At 45.7% G+C, this 14,718-nt stretch overlaps 1 protein-coding gene across 3 annotated transcripts; it reads right to left on the reverse strand.

The window, feature by feature from the left end:
* Positions 1–5,139: 5,139 nt before the first annotated feature.
* FST (follistatin) lies at positions 5,140–11,901 on the reverse strand. 3 transcript variants are annotated; one of them, XM_065661528.1, is made up of 6 exons: positions 11,370–11,901; positions 9,138–9,329; positions 8,506–8,724; positions 7,919–8,143; positions 6,725–6,880; positions 5,140–5,923 (listed from the first exon to the last, which is right to left on the reverse strand). In XM_065661528.1, exons 1-6 carry the CDS (start codon positions 11,449–11,451, stop codon positions 5,841–5,843), a joined length of 957 nt encoding a protein of 318 aa, XP_065517600.1. In that variant the 5' UTR covers positions 11,452–11,901; the 3' UTR covers positions 5,140–5,840. The 3 variants fall into 3 exon arrangements, with proteins under 3 accessions (XP_065517600.1, XP_065517598.1, XP_065517599.1); XM_065661526.1 differs by having other exon boundaries at positions 6,650–6,880; XM_065661527.1 differs by lacking the exon at positions 11,370–11,901 and adding an exon at positions 9,814–10,103 and having other exon boundaries at positions 6,650–6,880.
* Positions 11,902–14,718: the final 2,817 nt, after the last annotated feature.

Consider the following 14,718-nt stretch of genomic DNA (forward strand, 5'->3'; position numbering starts at 1 on the left):
CTTCCTCAGCCTGTCTTCATATGGGAGGTGCTCCAGTCCCCTGATCATCCTCGTGGCCCTCCTCTGGACTTGTTCCAGCAGTTCCATGTCCTTTTTATGTTGAGGACACCAGAACTGCACACAATGCTCCAGGTGAGGTCTCACAAGAGCAGAGTAGAGGGGCAGGATCACCTCCTTCGACCTGTTGGTCACGCTCCTTTTGATGCAGCCCAGGATACAGTTGGCTTTCTGGGCTGCGAGTGCACACTGAAGCCAGCTCATGTTCATTTTCTCATCGACCAGCACCCCCAAGTCCTTCTCTGCAGGGCTGCTCTGAATCTCTTCTTTGCCCAGTCTGTAGCCGTGTCTGGGATTGCTCCGACCCAGGTGTAGGACCTTGCACTTGTCGTGGTTGAACTTCATAAGGTTGGCATCAGCCCACCTCACAAGCGTGTCAAGGTCCCTCTGGATGGCATCCCTTCCCTCCAGCGTATCAACCGGACCACACAGCTTGGTATCATCGGCAAACTTGCTGAGGGTGCACTCAATCCCACTGTCCATGTCAGCGACGAAGATGTTAAACAAGACAGGTCCCAACACCGATCCCTGAGGGACACCACTCGTTACTGGTCTCCAGCCGGACATTGAGCCATTGACCACAACTCTTTGTGTGTGGCCGTCCAGCCAGTTCTTTATCCACCAAGTGGTCCATCCATCAAATTGATATCTCTCCAATTTAGAGAGAAGGATGTCATGTGGGACAGTGTCAAACGCTTTGCACAAGTCCAGGTAGATGACATCAACTGCTTTACCCTTATCATCAATTCTGTAGCCCCATCATAGAAGGCCACCAAATTGGTCAGGCACTGGAAATTTCTGATACTATTACTGAGTGGCACTGGTGGTAACTTGAGGGCTGTTACACATTCAGGTCTATGCTAGATCACCTAAATTCCATTATCCTGTAGTATCTGGGAGGTCTGATTAACTGTTATCAAAGTCCAGAATTCCTACTCAATTTTCTGACATGTTAGTGCTTTTCAATCCCATGGTGAAGGTGAACAAATCCATTTAAAGATTAAAAGATCAAAAGAACATACCTGTAGGTTACAGGAAAATGAGCCAAGCATAGTTTTAACTCCAAATCAGTCTCTGAGCTGAACATTATGGCTCACACCTCGTTTTCATGTCATATTTCTCCACTGTGTGATAATTTCATTTGCCACATTATTTAGGAATAATGAATGAACATGAATTATACAGATGATCCCAAATAAATGTCAGCAAAATCCAGACAGAAGGGTCCATTATGTATTTATATCTAATGGAAAAAAAGAATAAATTAATAATTAAAGAGTTAACTTGTGTGTACTGTTTTTCATATAGTACCTGCAAAACTCATGCTGCCATAATGGGTCAGGCAGGCTTTGGGATTATACAAATAACAAACAAAAAATGTAATTTCCCTATCTTCAGGGAGTTATGAATTTAAAATTTGATACCTTGTGAACCCCTTGGTCTATGTACAAATTTTATGCTTCACCAGAAAGCATGGAATCCTAGTTCTTCAAAGGGATAAGATACAGATGTTTCTGTGCTGGTGATTCATTGTATAGTAAAATGTCACTGCCTAGAGAACAGCACTGCATACTGAAATTTAATTTCACCTGATTCCCATTTGGAGGGAAAGAAGGAAATATTTTTATGTTATAAAAAAAAAAAAAAAAAAAAAAGAAAAGAAAAGAAAAGAAAAGAAAAAATGGCAGCTGTTTGAAATTTGCTGAGAGGTTTGGAATGTAGTTTTAGTTGAGGTGTATTAGCAGGCAGAAAGCAAGCAAAGATGTAAAAGGTGCAAAATAGGTCCATGATACTGTTCTTATATTTGTCTTATGAACATAGCTATCAGGAATGCATTTGAGTGTGACCAAAATTCTATATACTCACTTGCATTTATTGCGCAGATAAATACACTTGGGAACTGGAGCTTTAGAGGCAATAGTCTTATGGTTCGAGTGGTTCAAGCTGGGTTTCTTAGAATTAAGCTGATTTTACTTAAGTGCCCGAATATGGGTTTCTGTTTATAAACATACGTGCTCCACTCTGTGTTACTGTGTCTGCATTTGTGAACAGAGTTCACAAGGCTGGGATTCAATACCAAAGTACACTCCATGGTGAGCTAGAGTTTCAGAAGTATGATTTACAGCAAAGGGAGTATCTATGCCAAACAACAGAAAACACTCAAGAGAAAGATATTTCTGAAAATGTATTTATCTTCTGGTTTTAGGAGCTTGTACAATATAGTTTCGAGCTGGAAACCACCTTCTTGTACTTAGACATCCATATATCTCAGTGTCATCATTTAAACAACATCCAGGATAGCCTGTGCATCAAGAAAAGAAGCAAAACTAAATGAAATCAAAAACACGCAAAAGAAGGACATGAGTTAGAAAAAATGGATTCAGCAGTTTCCTTAGATTGAGGGAATTAAGTTCACGTTTACATTTCCCAGGAAATTCCCCGTATACAAGCCTTGAAGAGAGGATTAAAAAAGTAAAGCCTCTCCTGATGTATGACTCAGTGTAGAAAAAGATGTGAGATTTGTAATCTTGATTTAGGCAGAGAGTTAAACATGATTTCATAGCTCAAGGATGGAGGCGCTTACCTGCTGGGGGAAGGAGGAGGGGAGGCAACCTGGATTCTGGCCCCTGCTTCAAGCACTATGTATGTATGTTACTCAATTACGAATGCAAAACGTGTAGGCAGCCCCTGGGGCAAGAACCCGGGACTTCCTCTTCAAAAGGAGCACCTATTAGGGTTGCAAATTATCCTCTTTCAATGAATCTGGCTTTCTCTCCAGTACAGAAGTATGGCTTCAGCAGGCATGACAGACAGTTCTCCAGCCTGTGCTTCACCTGGAGTTGGTGGCTGATGCACTCTTGGGAGATGTGGGAAAGATCTCCTCAGAAAGAGATTGGCAGTGAACCTGCATCTCCCACTTCACGAAAGAGTGCGTTATCTACAACTAAGATATTATGTAAAATGTTGGCAGTCATGCTGATACAACCTCTGGACATGTTTCTGGGAGAAAGTCTCTGGGGCTGTTGTGTTTCACGACAAGGCTGATGTATGTTAGGCTTGCTCAGGAGATGCTTACCTCATGAAGCCTCTCAGGAGGTGCCTCACCTGTACATCACAGGCAGGCTTTGGTGCAAGGTAGGTTTCAAGATTCTCAGCTGTATAGAAATAGCAGTAGCAACTGGAAATGCAATAGCAGAACTTTTAGATCATTTTATCAGCCAAAACCTGATGTAGAATTTTGTGGTGGTTTTGCGTACATGTGTAAATATAGCTTCCTTGCATTCTTGTTGCTGTTCTTGAATTTGTCAGTGACTTTCTCAAAGGTATTTTGTGATCCAGCAGCAGGGTGTCAAGTTAGAACCCAAAAATCCTGCTCTGCTGCAGTCTCTCTGTAAGACATGTAAATATATTTACAATTAAAACCAGTATTTTAATGTTGTTTTGTTGGAAAAGAAGTAGCTGGCACCTATCTGATTTTGAGAAAAAACTCTGATACTCTCCATTTCTATTAAGCATTTCGTCTCTGTGTTATTGTCATGGGTTTGTTATTTCCTTGAAAGATTTTCTGATAGGTTCTTTTTCAATCCCTCTGTTCTCCTGGTCCCTGTTCTCTTTTATTCTGGGTTCTGTTCCCTCAGGAGACTATAATCCTGCTCTCTTTGCTCCTCTCATCATGTACTTCCTTCCAAAGAGACTACTTGTCTAAATGAAGCAACAGGAGGATGAAGGGCAGATGTTTTTTACTATTATTTTGAATACAATATTATAAATGCACACTTGTAGCTTTTATGCATAAAGGAATACATTATATTTGCTTTGGAAAATGATAAACAATCCATAACAAATTAGTATTTACAGTAAAAAATACACAGAAGACTACAGCAGGAACAGCTTTCAAATATGATTTGTCTTTAAACAAAATTGGTAAGTCAGTTTCTGCTCTCAGGCTTCAGTTCAGAGAAGCATTTAGAACACCACTGAGTAAGGTATTTAAGTACATTTTTATGTTTTATGTAACATGAGAAATTTTGGTAAATGGGGCCTTATTTGGGAGAACATCATAGCCAGGTAGATTTTGGTCCCTGCTGTGCTTATGGCTGCTTGCTTTCTTCAGTTCACTGTATTAGTATTCACTCTTAAGTGGGTCCAGTTCATCCAGTTTGCATATTGATTCACCAGAAAGAACTTGAGAATTAATCTTCCCTTTGTGAAAAAGTAATTTCCAAATGGTAATGTGCTCTTTTATGGTTTTGGTTTTTGGTTGGTTTTGGTGAGGTGTTTTTTTTGCACTACCAGTTACGTATCTTGAATCTGGGCAGGTAGGCCCCACCTTGCTTTTCCTATTGGTCATCTAAAATGGTGATAAACTGCAACCTCAGTAACATTGATCTGAAGCTCAGCAAAATTTCAAATATATATTCAACACCTCCTAGAAATAAGGAGTTAAAAGATGTCCAAGAAATGACAGACTTTTTATTTAGTGGATGGAGAAGGAAACAAAAATACTGTATCTCTTCCCCTCGCTCACTGTACTTGGGATTTAAAATTAGTGCCAATGAACTGAAGACATTGCTCCTGTCTGGAAAAAAAAAGGGTTTCCTGAATCAGTGTCAGCTGAAAGCTTTGGCCTTAACCAAGGTATTTCACTGCTAGCCACACACAAGGCTCCTTTCCCCTAACCACCAGTATATGTCTTCTTTGCACCAGAGGGCAAGAACCCTTTAGAACCAAAGCTGAGGACTGCCTCTAAGGAAAATTCCGTTTTATTATTTTTTTCACTCATCATTTATTTACAAATACACATTATAACTTTTATATACATTGCACATTTACATGGTAGAAAAGTACAAAACTATATATTTAAATGAATTTATATTTAACTCGCCATGTTTGAAAATATAAAATTGCATCAGAAAAAAAGTATTATGAAAAGCAAGAAACTTGAACTGATAAAGCTTTGATATAACTTTTAGTGACACATTGATTGGGAAAGAAAACTTTGAAAGTGGTACTGAAAGACCATCTTAAAGGAAACACCTGATAAAACAGTTATGCATGTTACAAAAGAAAACCCCGAAACAATAAAAATAAAATAAAACCTTTATTCTTATTACAGTAAGCCCTGTAGTTAACAACCTTCATAATCCGATTTCTTTGGGTCTGGAATTTGTATAGTACAGTATAAACGCTCAGAACATTGAGATCACTTCAGTACATGATGTGATCAGAAGTAGAGAAAAGTGAAGTGGAAAAAGTTTCCTTAAAGATTGCCTCCCTGCACCCTGGAAGTATACTTAAGTCAGTTACAACGCCTTTTGGTCAGTCAAGATTCCTTGTAAACAAAAACCCGAGGAGCTTTTACGTACAGAACCGGTAAGAAGAAAATCCAATAAATAAACATAATAGAAACCAACATGCAAGTTTGTTAAAGTGGAAAAGAGTTAACATCAGTGAAACAGATGAGATCATGTGGGTAAGCTCTAAGGAATGGACTTTTATAGTTTGCAAGAAAAAAGAAAAGCTTTACTTTACAAGCAAGAGACCTCACAATAAATAACACTGCTCTTCCCGTAACGAATAAATTTCTTCAAAAAACAAGGTGTACAGTCAACCAGACATTTTATGTATAAATTATAAAACATGACACAGTATAAATAAATGTCTACGAGACTCAACTATATGTATACTTTTTTTTTTCTCCCCAAAATAAATAGGCATACACTTATGTACAGTATGGACATTGATTTTGTGCCCAATGGCTGTTCCAATAAGTGATGGAGCTTTTACCACTCTAGAATGGAAGATATAGGAAAGCTGTAGTCCTGGTCTTCATCTTCGTCTTCGTCCTCTGGGTCTTCATTAATGGCTAGATGGGGGAATACAGGGGAGCTGTTGTTTAAATAAGGACAACAACAGCGCAGAAGCAGCTCAGTGCATGTTTTCAAAGCCCTCTGAACAGCCATAATACAGCGTTGCATTTTATGCGACTTGTAGTGAGATGCTCTTTGGCATCTGCTGTTACGCAATAAGGTTTTTTATACGTAATCTATGAAGTCAAAACTGCAGAAAGTTCTGAAGAATCAATGGCTCAGGTTTTATTGGCAGATTCCTGAAATCAAATGAAAAGCGCTCTTGCGTTCTAGGTTTAATTGTTTTGTGTCCTTCATTCAGAGTTAGAAGAGGCAACTGTGCTCAGCCAGATGCCCATGTGCTACCATTAGGCTTGTTCTTTTGGACCGAGTTAAGAGTTTATCAGGGCGTTAATAAAGCAATCAGCGAAGCACACGAGAGCAGACAAAGTAGGAAAAAAAAAATCACTAGAATTACATTCTTAGGGCAACCCCTTTCTGACAGAATGACTTGTCCTTTGAATATCCCCAAAAAACCCAACTTGAAGGTCAGCTGGTTGTTGATCTATTGCATTTAATCAGTAACCAAAGTGTGTGCATGATAGGTACATACGTATATGTCACCTGTGCTGTATCTCAAATCTCCAAGTCGAGCTTTCTTATGTTTAAAGGCGTAAGTCTTCAGTACCTAGGGATTGCCTTCAGAAGCTTTAAGTGTCTGCAGAGTTAAAAATCTCACTTACAGTTGCAAGATCCAGAGTGCTTTACTTCTAGAAGCACACCCATGGAGCAGGCTGCCTCTTTCATGGCACACTCACTTGGGTAAGTGGTGTTATCGCTGGCACAGACTGCCTCGTCTGACTTGCTTTCAGGGCAGAGCTCATCACAAAGGGCGCACCGACCTCTGCCAACCTTAAAATCCCACAGGCATTTCTTCCCAGCACTGCACTGAATGTCTTCACAGGATTTGGCTTCTAAAAATATACACAGGATACAAGAGGTAAGTGAAAAGACAAAGAAAAAAGAAAAGCAACAACAAACAACCCCAAACTCCTTTTCCCCCTGTGAACTGTGAATAGACAAAGCTCAGATGCAGGAGATGTGATGATACTTGCTGATTTTGCTCAAGTAAGTAGTCCCTTGGACACCATTGCCTGTCTATATGTGGGGGAGGAAGGACAGCTGTGCCAGCAGAGCTTGGCCTTGGGAATACAGAATTACATTTGCCTATTGTACATGACTTTCCTGCTTTGTTTGAAGTCTGTGGAAATTCAGCTCTCCAAATTAGTGGTAAGTGCAGAATTTGTCAACACATTCAGCATTTCTAAATCAATTATTTTTAAACTAACCCACACAGAGTAGTTGCCTACACGACTGGAAAGAGAATTCACCTCAACCTTTGCCAACTAAAAGCAACCTCCCCCAAATTTCCTCAGCAGTTTTGGGGAGCAGAGCCTGCCCTGAAGGTGCTTCCTCATAACACGCCTCACTATCAGTCCTTTCTGGAAATCACAGTACAAAATGTCAGGATGCACAGAGATTATTTTCCTATCTTCACCCACCAACTGTCTCCAAACTCTGCATTATTTCTAAAGAGGGAAAAGTGATCAGATGTTTCCAATTAAGTTAAAGCAAGCTTTGCCAAGACCACTTGAAGACAATTGTTTCCAGGAATCCAGATCCACTGAATATCGAGACCTTGTTACACTGTAACCATGTCATCATCTATTTAATGGCGGCTACTTCTCCCTTGGATACTAATGTCAGCACCCACAGTGATAGCAAGAGAAACAGGATCAGTCCCTCTACTCCCTCACCCCTTCTGCAGCCTTCTGGGACAAAGCTCTCCCTGGCTCTACTTCTTCTGGCACGGAGCACTAACCCAGGCTGCTGGAAGCCTCTCCTCCTCCCCAGCGCTCACTACATCCATCCAATTGCACACACAATACTCTGAAACCGCTGACCGAGGAAACTCCCCCCCCCCCCCCCAACCCTCCTACCGAGATACCTACTGATGCATTTTCCTTCATAGGCTAATCCAATGGATCTGCCCAGTAGACAAGTAGCTTTCCTCAGGTGGCAGGCGCTGGCATAAGTGATGCCGTCATTCCCGCAGAGATACTGTTCAGGGGAGGTAGGCTCTGGGCAAATTCGATTACATGTCACACAGTAGGCGTTGTTAGTTTGGTCAACCACACACGTGGAGCTGCCGGGGCATAAAACATCCCTACAGGTCTCTGAAACAAAGACGGAAACACAGTGATTAACAGGAGATCCCAGAGCCCTGTTGAGGAGTACAAGGGTGACACAATGAAACAAATGATCAGATTTGCCCTCATTGGCTCTGGGCATTTAAGGGCAGCTGGAGGGAACTTTCCCAACTCAGGGTAGCTAGTGGGACACAAGTGCTGCTAGACTGTGGGGAACCCTCAATCCAGCTAGGGCCTTGTCTGCTGAGCATGGTTTAGCTACTGTCTCCCAGCATTAGGAACACCACTCTGGTTCCTGTGAGGAAGTACATCCAACAGCTCCTCCTCCCTACACTCAGACACACACCCTTTGGCATTTGAGGGAGATGGGATTAGATATGCAAACCTACTTTTGCATTTGCCCTGATACTGGACTTCAAGTTCGGGCTGTTCTTTACATCTGGCTTTGAGAAGGGCACACTCGTTCCTGTAGGTTTTCCCATCTAAGCCACACACGGGACCCTTCCAAGTGATATTAGAGCAATCCGGAGCACAAACACACCGAGGTTTGTTCTTCTTGTTCATTTTACATTTCTTCCCGGGTCCACAGTCCACGTTCTCGCATGTTTCTGATGGAAGGAAAGAGGCACCACTTTAGTACCGAGTGTGCAGAACAGACCTGGTGTCAAAACTGCTTGAAGAAAAAAAAGACACTGTGACCCCAGAGCACAGAGACAAACACCTTCCCCCCACCCCCCTCCGGGAAACACCACTCGAGGGAAATTGCCCCCGCCGCTGAGGGCTGGGGCAGGGGGTGAGAAAGAGGAGGTCGCTCCCCTCCTCCCGGCGACCAAGCAGAGATGGGGTCCCTTCACCCACCCCGGGGCCGGTACGAGACGCCCCTCAAAGCCCCAGCGAGGAAGGAGGCGGGAGGAGAACGTGCTGTCCCCGTCACCCCCCTCTTTTCCTTCCCAACTCCTCCTCCCCCAGGCCCTGCCTGCACCGCTTCCCAGCGAAGAGCAGCTCGCCAGCACCCCCTCACCTTTGCACGGGATGCAGTTTGGCGCTCCCCCATTAAAAATCATCCACTTAAAAAGCGTGTTGTCGTTGACGTCCTCCTCCGTCCACGAAGTCGTCAGGCGGCCGGTCTTGCAGCACTCCTCCTTGCTGAGGTCGGTTTTGTAGAGGACCTGGCAGCGGCCGTTCCGCGCCTGCCGGAGCCAGCAGTTCCCAGCTGCGGGGGGGCAGGGGGGGACAGACAGACAGACACCCAGCCGGGTCAGTGGCGGTCGCCAGTGACCCAGACACAACACGTGCGCCTCGCAGTGACTTTTACTAGATTGTTTACTTTTATTTGTCCCGTTTCATAACCCGCAGCTACTCCGGCCGACTGGGGAGAGCAGTCGAAAAATTAAAAAAAAAAAAAACAAACACAAAAACAAAACCCCCCACCCAACAAACTGACACCCTCCCCCCCCCAAACAACAACCAACATCCAACCCCCCAAAACCCACCCTCCCCCAAAAGAAACTCAAAACAGCGAAAACCCGATCAAAGCAGGACGAGGCAGTTTTCGGAGGTATTTATTCCATATGTAGAGCAGAAGGAGCACTGCCGGCACGTGACAGAGGCTTGAAAAGGATGTGCATTTAAAAGGGAATAAAAAGAAAATCGCGCTTGCAAATTCCTTCCTCCTCCCCCTGCCCTCTCCTCCTCACCGTGGCTGCACAGCAGCATTGTTTTAGTGCCGCACAGTGTTTCAGTCTCAGCCCATTTTGCAATCTGCACGAATTGGGAACATTTGCTCTTAGCGAGGTCTTTCGAAATCCCCACATTTTGCTGCCTCTATTAACAAACGTCTTTCCTTCACTAAAATAAATCAGCAGAGCTCCCAAAAAGTGAGCAAAGTACATAAAATACAAGGGCACATCGAGTAGGAGGTCCCTACGGAGTTTTAGAAATCGATCAAGCTGGAAAAGTTGTAGGTGCCGTCTCTGCCGCACGCATTTCAGAGGAAAGTACACTGACCTTACACCGGATAGAGTGGGTTTGGGGATTTTTTATTTTTTTTACTAGTATCCCTGTTATTCGTGGAGTCAAGCCAAGAACATTAGTCCAAGCAACTCCCCCTTTTTTAGCTGGAGAGTTTTGGTTGGGATGAGTCTCTCGTGAATAACCAATGTGACTTCTCCAGCAACTCAATACCAATTGATTCTGGTGCTAATCCAGCCAGGTCTCGATCCTGCCTCCTTACTCCGATGGGAATGTACCGCAGAGAAGGGCCAGGATGGGCCAGACGGGGTGTCGCTGGGCGTGGGGGAAGATCCCCCTTCATTCTCCCCCCACCCCCCCCCGGCGCTAAAAATCATTGCACAAACAACGCTTCTAAAAAAAAAAAAAAAAAAAAAGTTTTACGTCTCACTGTTGCCCACATTAGGTTAATTTATGCTTTAGTGGGGGAGAAAAGAAATTAAAATACAGAACAAGCAATGGTGAGACATCCAGGTTGTGGCTGGAGCACAGTCGACATACAGGAAAAAAGCCCCCAAACTAAAAATCAATATTCCCTTGTGTCGAAAGAGGGCTCTTAAGAGTTGTCAAAAAGCAGGTTCGGGTTTGTTTTGCTCGCAAGAAGAAAAAAAAGAAGCAACAAAAAAACCCAAACCAACTTATTTAAGCCTAAGCTTCAGTGCAGGGGAATTTACAACACTACCATTTATTCACATACACCACAAAAAAAAAAGGGGGGGGGGGGCGTCGGCGGGGGGGGGGGGGGGGGGGGAGGGAAGGGGGGGGAGAAGGAGGAAATCCTAATATTAAAGGAATGTCCGGAAAATGACCACTTACTGGTTTCTAAAAATGTCAGCTCTAATCGTGGGGCTCCCCATCACCACCTCTCCTTCCGTCAGGAAGGAGGCGAGATAAAAATCTGAGCTAAATTACCAACAAACTTTGAGCACTCAAGCGAGAGCTGCGACTGGGAAAGTTCCCTCGCGATGCTGCTCTTCATTCACGCTGCATAATAACAGTAAATACCAAGAAACATCCTTATCTGTCCTCTGTGCCTATGCAGAGCACTGCGAAGATCCGATCAAAAAGGCATCTAAATGACACCTCGGTACAAAGCAATCCCATGCCCACAGTTAACTTCTGTCCTGTTGGACCTTGGAGAGAGGCGCTTAACACCGCAGCCAACTAGACCGTGCCCGAAAGACGGAAAACAATAGTAATAATAATAAAGAAACACATCTGCGAATAAACAGTCTGGTCTTACCCTGCACTGTGTGATCTTCCATGAAGTGGCACAGAAACATCAGGAGTAAGAGCATGCCCGGGTGGATTCTCTGATTTAACATCCTCAGTGTAGCAGCGAGTGAGAGACACAGAGACGGCGTGAGGGGGAGTAGGGAGAGGGAGCGAGCACTAGCCAGCCTGCTTATGATCGCTCTATTGAATGAACGTCAGGCTCTGAATGCAGTCTCTCTTTAAATCTATACGGGGGTCCTAGCTGTCTGCGGTGGGCGGTCTCCTAATGTGTGTGTGTGTGTGTGTGTCTGCTCGGGGGTGGGGAGATTTAAAAAGTTCAGTGTGAATCAGGTGACATTTTCCACCTTCTGGAAGCCCTCTCCAATTATCTGCTCTAGGTGCACGCACACTTCGGCGCGCACCCGCGCAGCCTCGCGCGCCGCAGAAGCCGGAGCCCTCCGGCGCGGCCGCGGACGGCAGCGCGAGACCTTCGTCGCCTCCGCCGCGGAGTCCCCCGCGCCCGCGCAAGCCGGAGACCCGTGGGGTCGCGGCCGCTACAGGGGCGCCCCTCGCCCCCTTTGCGGAGAAACGTGCGGAGCTGCGGCCGGGGTGGGGGGGTGGGGGGAAGGGGCGGCGGGGGCGCGGAGGGTTCCGCGGCTGCGGAGAGCTGTCGTCCTCGCGCGAAGCGGCTGCTAAGATTAAAACCCGCTCCCCGCGCCCGCGAGGGGCGGCTGGGGCGCGCATTGCTTCGGGGATCGGCCCCGAAATACCCCAGCCTCTACCTTCCAACCCACCGACCTGCCCAAGCCCCGAAACAACAACCGAGGAAAAAAAACCAAACCCAAAAAGGAAAAAGAACCAAATAAAAGTTTAATACCTAGGGCTGTGCCCAAGTGACAGCCTTTTCAGTGGGAGCCCGAGAGGACGAGACGGGAATGGGGGCGACGTAGGCGGTCTCCTTTCAGAATCAGAAAAGATTGCAACATCGATAATGAACTTCTAGGGCACTAGTTTATTAAGCACAGTCTGGCATTATTCTCCCCTTAGAAAAGTTGGCGGTCTCTCATTTATAACATTTTTTGGCACCGCTGAATGAAACTGAGTAGGCGATATTTCCTTTTATACAAAACGATTACTTAACGGAAAATGGTATTGTTTATTCAAAAGCTGCCTTTTAAATTTCGATTCTTTCGCTTTTCTGAGCCACCAAAGCACAACAGACTGCGAAGTATGCAGACAGGAATGCCCGGACAGTGCCGGGTCAGGGGCCGGTGCGCCGCGGCCGCCCGCGCCCTCCGCCGGGCCCTCCCCACACCCCTCCTCCCGCTCCCACCCCACGGTACCGCGTACCCCCCACCCCCCCCGCCCCCTCCCCACAACTGCAAATAACTCAGTGATAACAGATTTTTTTCCACCAACTGCAGGAGATAGTGCTAATCTTTTAATAAAAGATCCCATTACAATGGGATCTGTCTGGACAGACTATAATAGATCCAGAAATACAGCCGTGCTAATATTAGAAGACAGTTGTTTGGGTGCCTCAGACCGGGCCCTGGTCCCGCTTTGAAAGTGGGCATGAATCACAATGTCCCCTGGTACCACCTGCGGTCACACGCATTAAGAAGCAGACTGGTAAATGATTGACCTCGCTGCATTTTTTTTCCTTTTTTTTTTTTTTTTTTTGTTATTATTATTATGATCATCGTCCTGAGCAGCTCTCTCGCATTTTGAGCACTTCAGAAGCTCCAGGACTCCACATCCTTTTTAATCTTTTCCCAAATTGGTGCCACTCTACCCCCATCACCCCCCACACTCCCCCTTCCTTTCCCTCCCAGCTCTCAGGAGCAGCGTTAATGCAGGGTTGCTTAGTGCCCTCTAATGGCAGACGCTAACAATTAATACCAAAACACTGTGCACCCCCGCGTCGCGAATGAAGGAAGGGCTGCTTCCAAACCCTGCTTCTCCTCCCGGAGAGGATGGATGCGGGGAGCAAGGTGCCCCCTCGTCTACCCCCCCCCCCCCCCGCCCCAGGCGGGCCCGGTCCCCCCGGGCATGGCTGTGCCTGGCTGCGCCGGCACCGGAGCAACCAGGCGGGATCTGGCCGTCGCGGGGGTGTGGGATGGGAGGGGGGATGTTGGAAGGGGCGCTGGGCCCTCGGAGGCAGCGGGGGCGACCTGGCTGTCCTCGCGCACCCTTCCGGCCCCCCTCCGGGTCCCCTCCAACTCGCTCCGCGGGGTCCGGCCGTCGCAGCTCCGCTGCGCACCCCGGGAAGCAGCGTATCCCCCCCCCCCCCCCCCCTCCCCGCTTCCCCTCGGAGGCAGCACTGTGGCCGAGCCACTTCCACCCAAGTACGGGGTCCTGGGATAGGGAGGGTTTCGAGGAGGGGGGTCCTGGCTGCCGCGCGGGGAGCGCAGGAGGCTGCTCCCGAGCGAGGGGCAGAGCACGGCCGCAGTGCCGTGCGTGCTGCGCGCCAGGCGCACCTTTTCTTACGCGGTTTGTCTGTGTTTTTTAATAATTGGCCAGTACGGTGTTTATCCTGATAATGTTTTCAATTATAGAGAGGCATTTTCAGGCCGTATTCCTGGAAATGAGATGCCAGATGGGTCGATAACGTTTGCACATGTGCTTCATGCGTGCATCATCAGGAGATCAATATGATTGCCCTGGTATGGAGATTTGTATCACACCTGTTCTCTGACATCACATAGAAACAGCTGCTGTTTCTTTTATTGTTTTTTTATTTCTTCTCTCTCCCCCCTTCTTTTTTAAATGCTAAATATTGGGTTTGTGTGTAACAACATGGCAGAGATACATTGTATTATCAGAAATGCTTGCTTCTTTCTCACTGTGTGCCTCCCTGTACGAATCCCCCACCCCTTTCTGCTTTGCCAACAATCACATTTAAATTACCAAAAAAACAATAGGGTCGATCTGTAACAGAATTGCCAGGCAGCACACAAAAAGAGTGTTGTTCTCAGCCTGACAGGTTTTAAAACTTCTTTCTACCAAGAAGTATATGCATTTTAATAGTATGTTTTTGGATGTGAATCCAATCTTTGCAGCTGGCCATGATCTTGGAATAATAAAGGCTTTTAAACCCCTGTATATACCAACATCTCAGACTTTCAGAAAGTTCAGATTTAGCTCTCAATTTACATAAAATGTGTGTTATTGTCCTAGCTGTAATATAGCTGTAGCTACAACAGGGACTCCATAATCCAAAATGCTAAGTGGTTGGTCTCTGAGGAAGATTGCAGCAAAGTTCTAAGCAGGAAGAAAAAGAATCCCCAGGAATAACTTTGTGTGATGTGCTATTAGCATACATATATATATCTACACACACACATACATAAACATATGGGGAATATTTATTTTGT

Source organism: Lathamus discolor, chromosome Z, assembly GCF_037157495.1.
Source record: "Lathamus discolor isolate bLatDis1 chromosome Z, bLatDis1.hap1, whole genome shotgun sequence".
NCBI classification, from domain to species: Eukaryota; Metazoa; Chordata; class Aves; order Psittaciformes; family Psittacidae; genus Lathamus; species Lathamus discolor.

Excerpts from the sequence above, each read along its gene's own strand:
- FST (XM_065661526.1), bottom strand. The coding sequence starts at position 11,451 with ATGTTAAATCAGAGAATCCACCCGGGCATGCTCTTACTCCTGATGTTT. Across the intron at positions 9,330-11,369 it reads GGAAGATCACACAGTGCAGG|CTGGGAACTGCTGGCTCCGG; the intron begins GTAAGACCAGAC and ends GCCCCCCCGCAG. Across the intron at positions 5,924-6,649 it reads GCACTCTGGATCTTGCAACT|CCATTAATGAAGACCCAGAG; the intron begins GTAAGTGAGATT and ends TCCCCCATCTAG.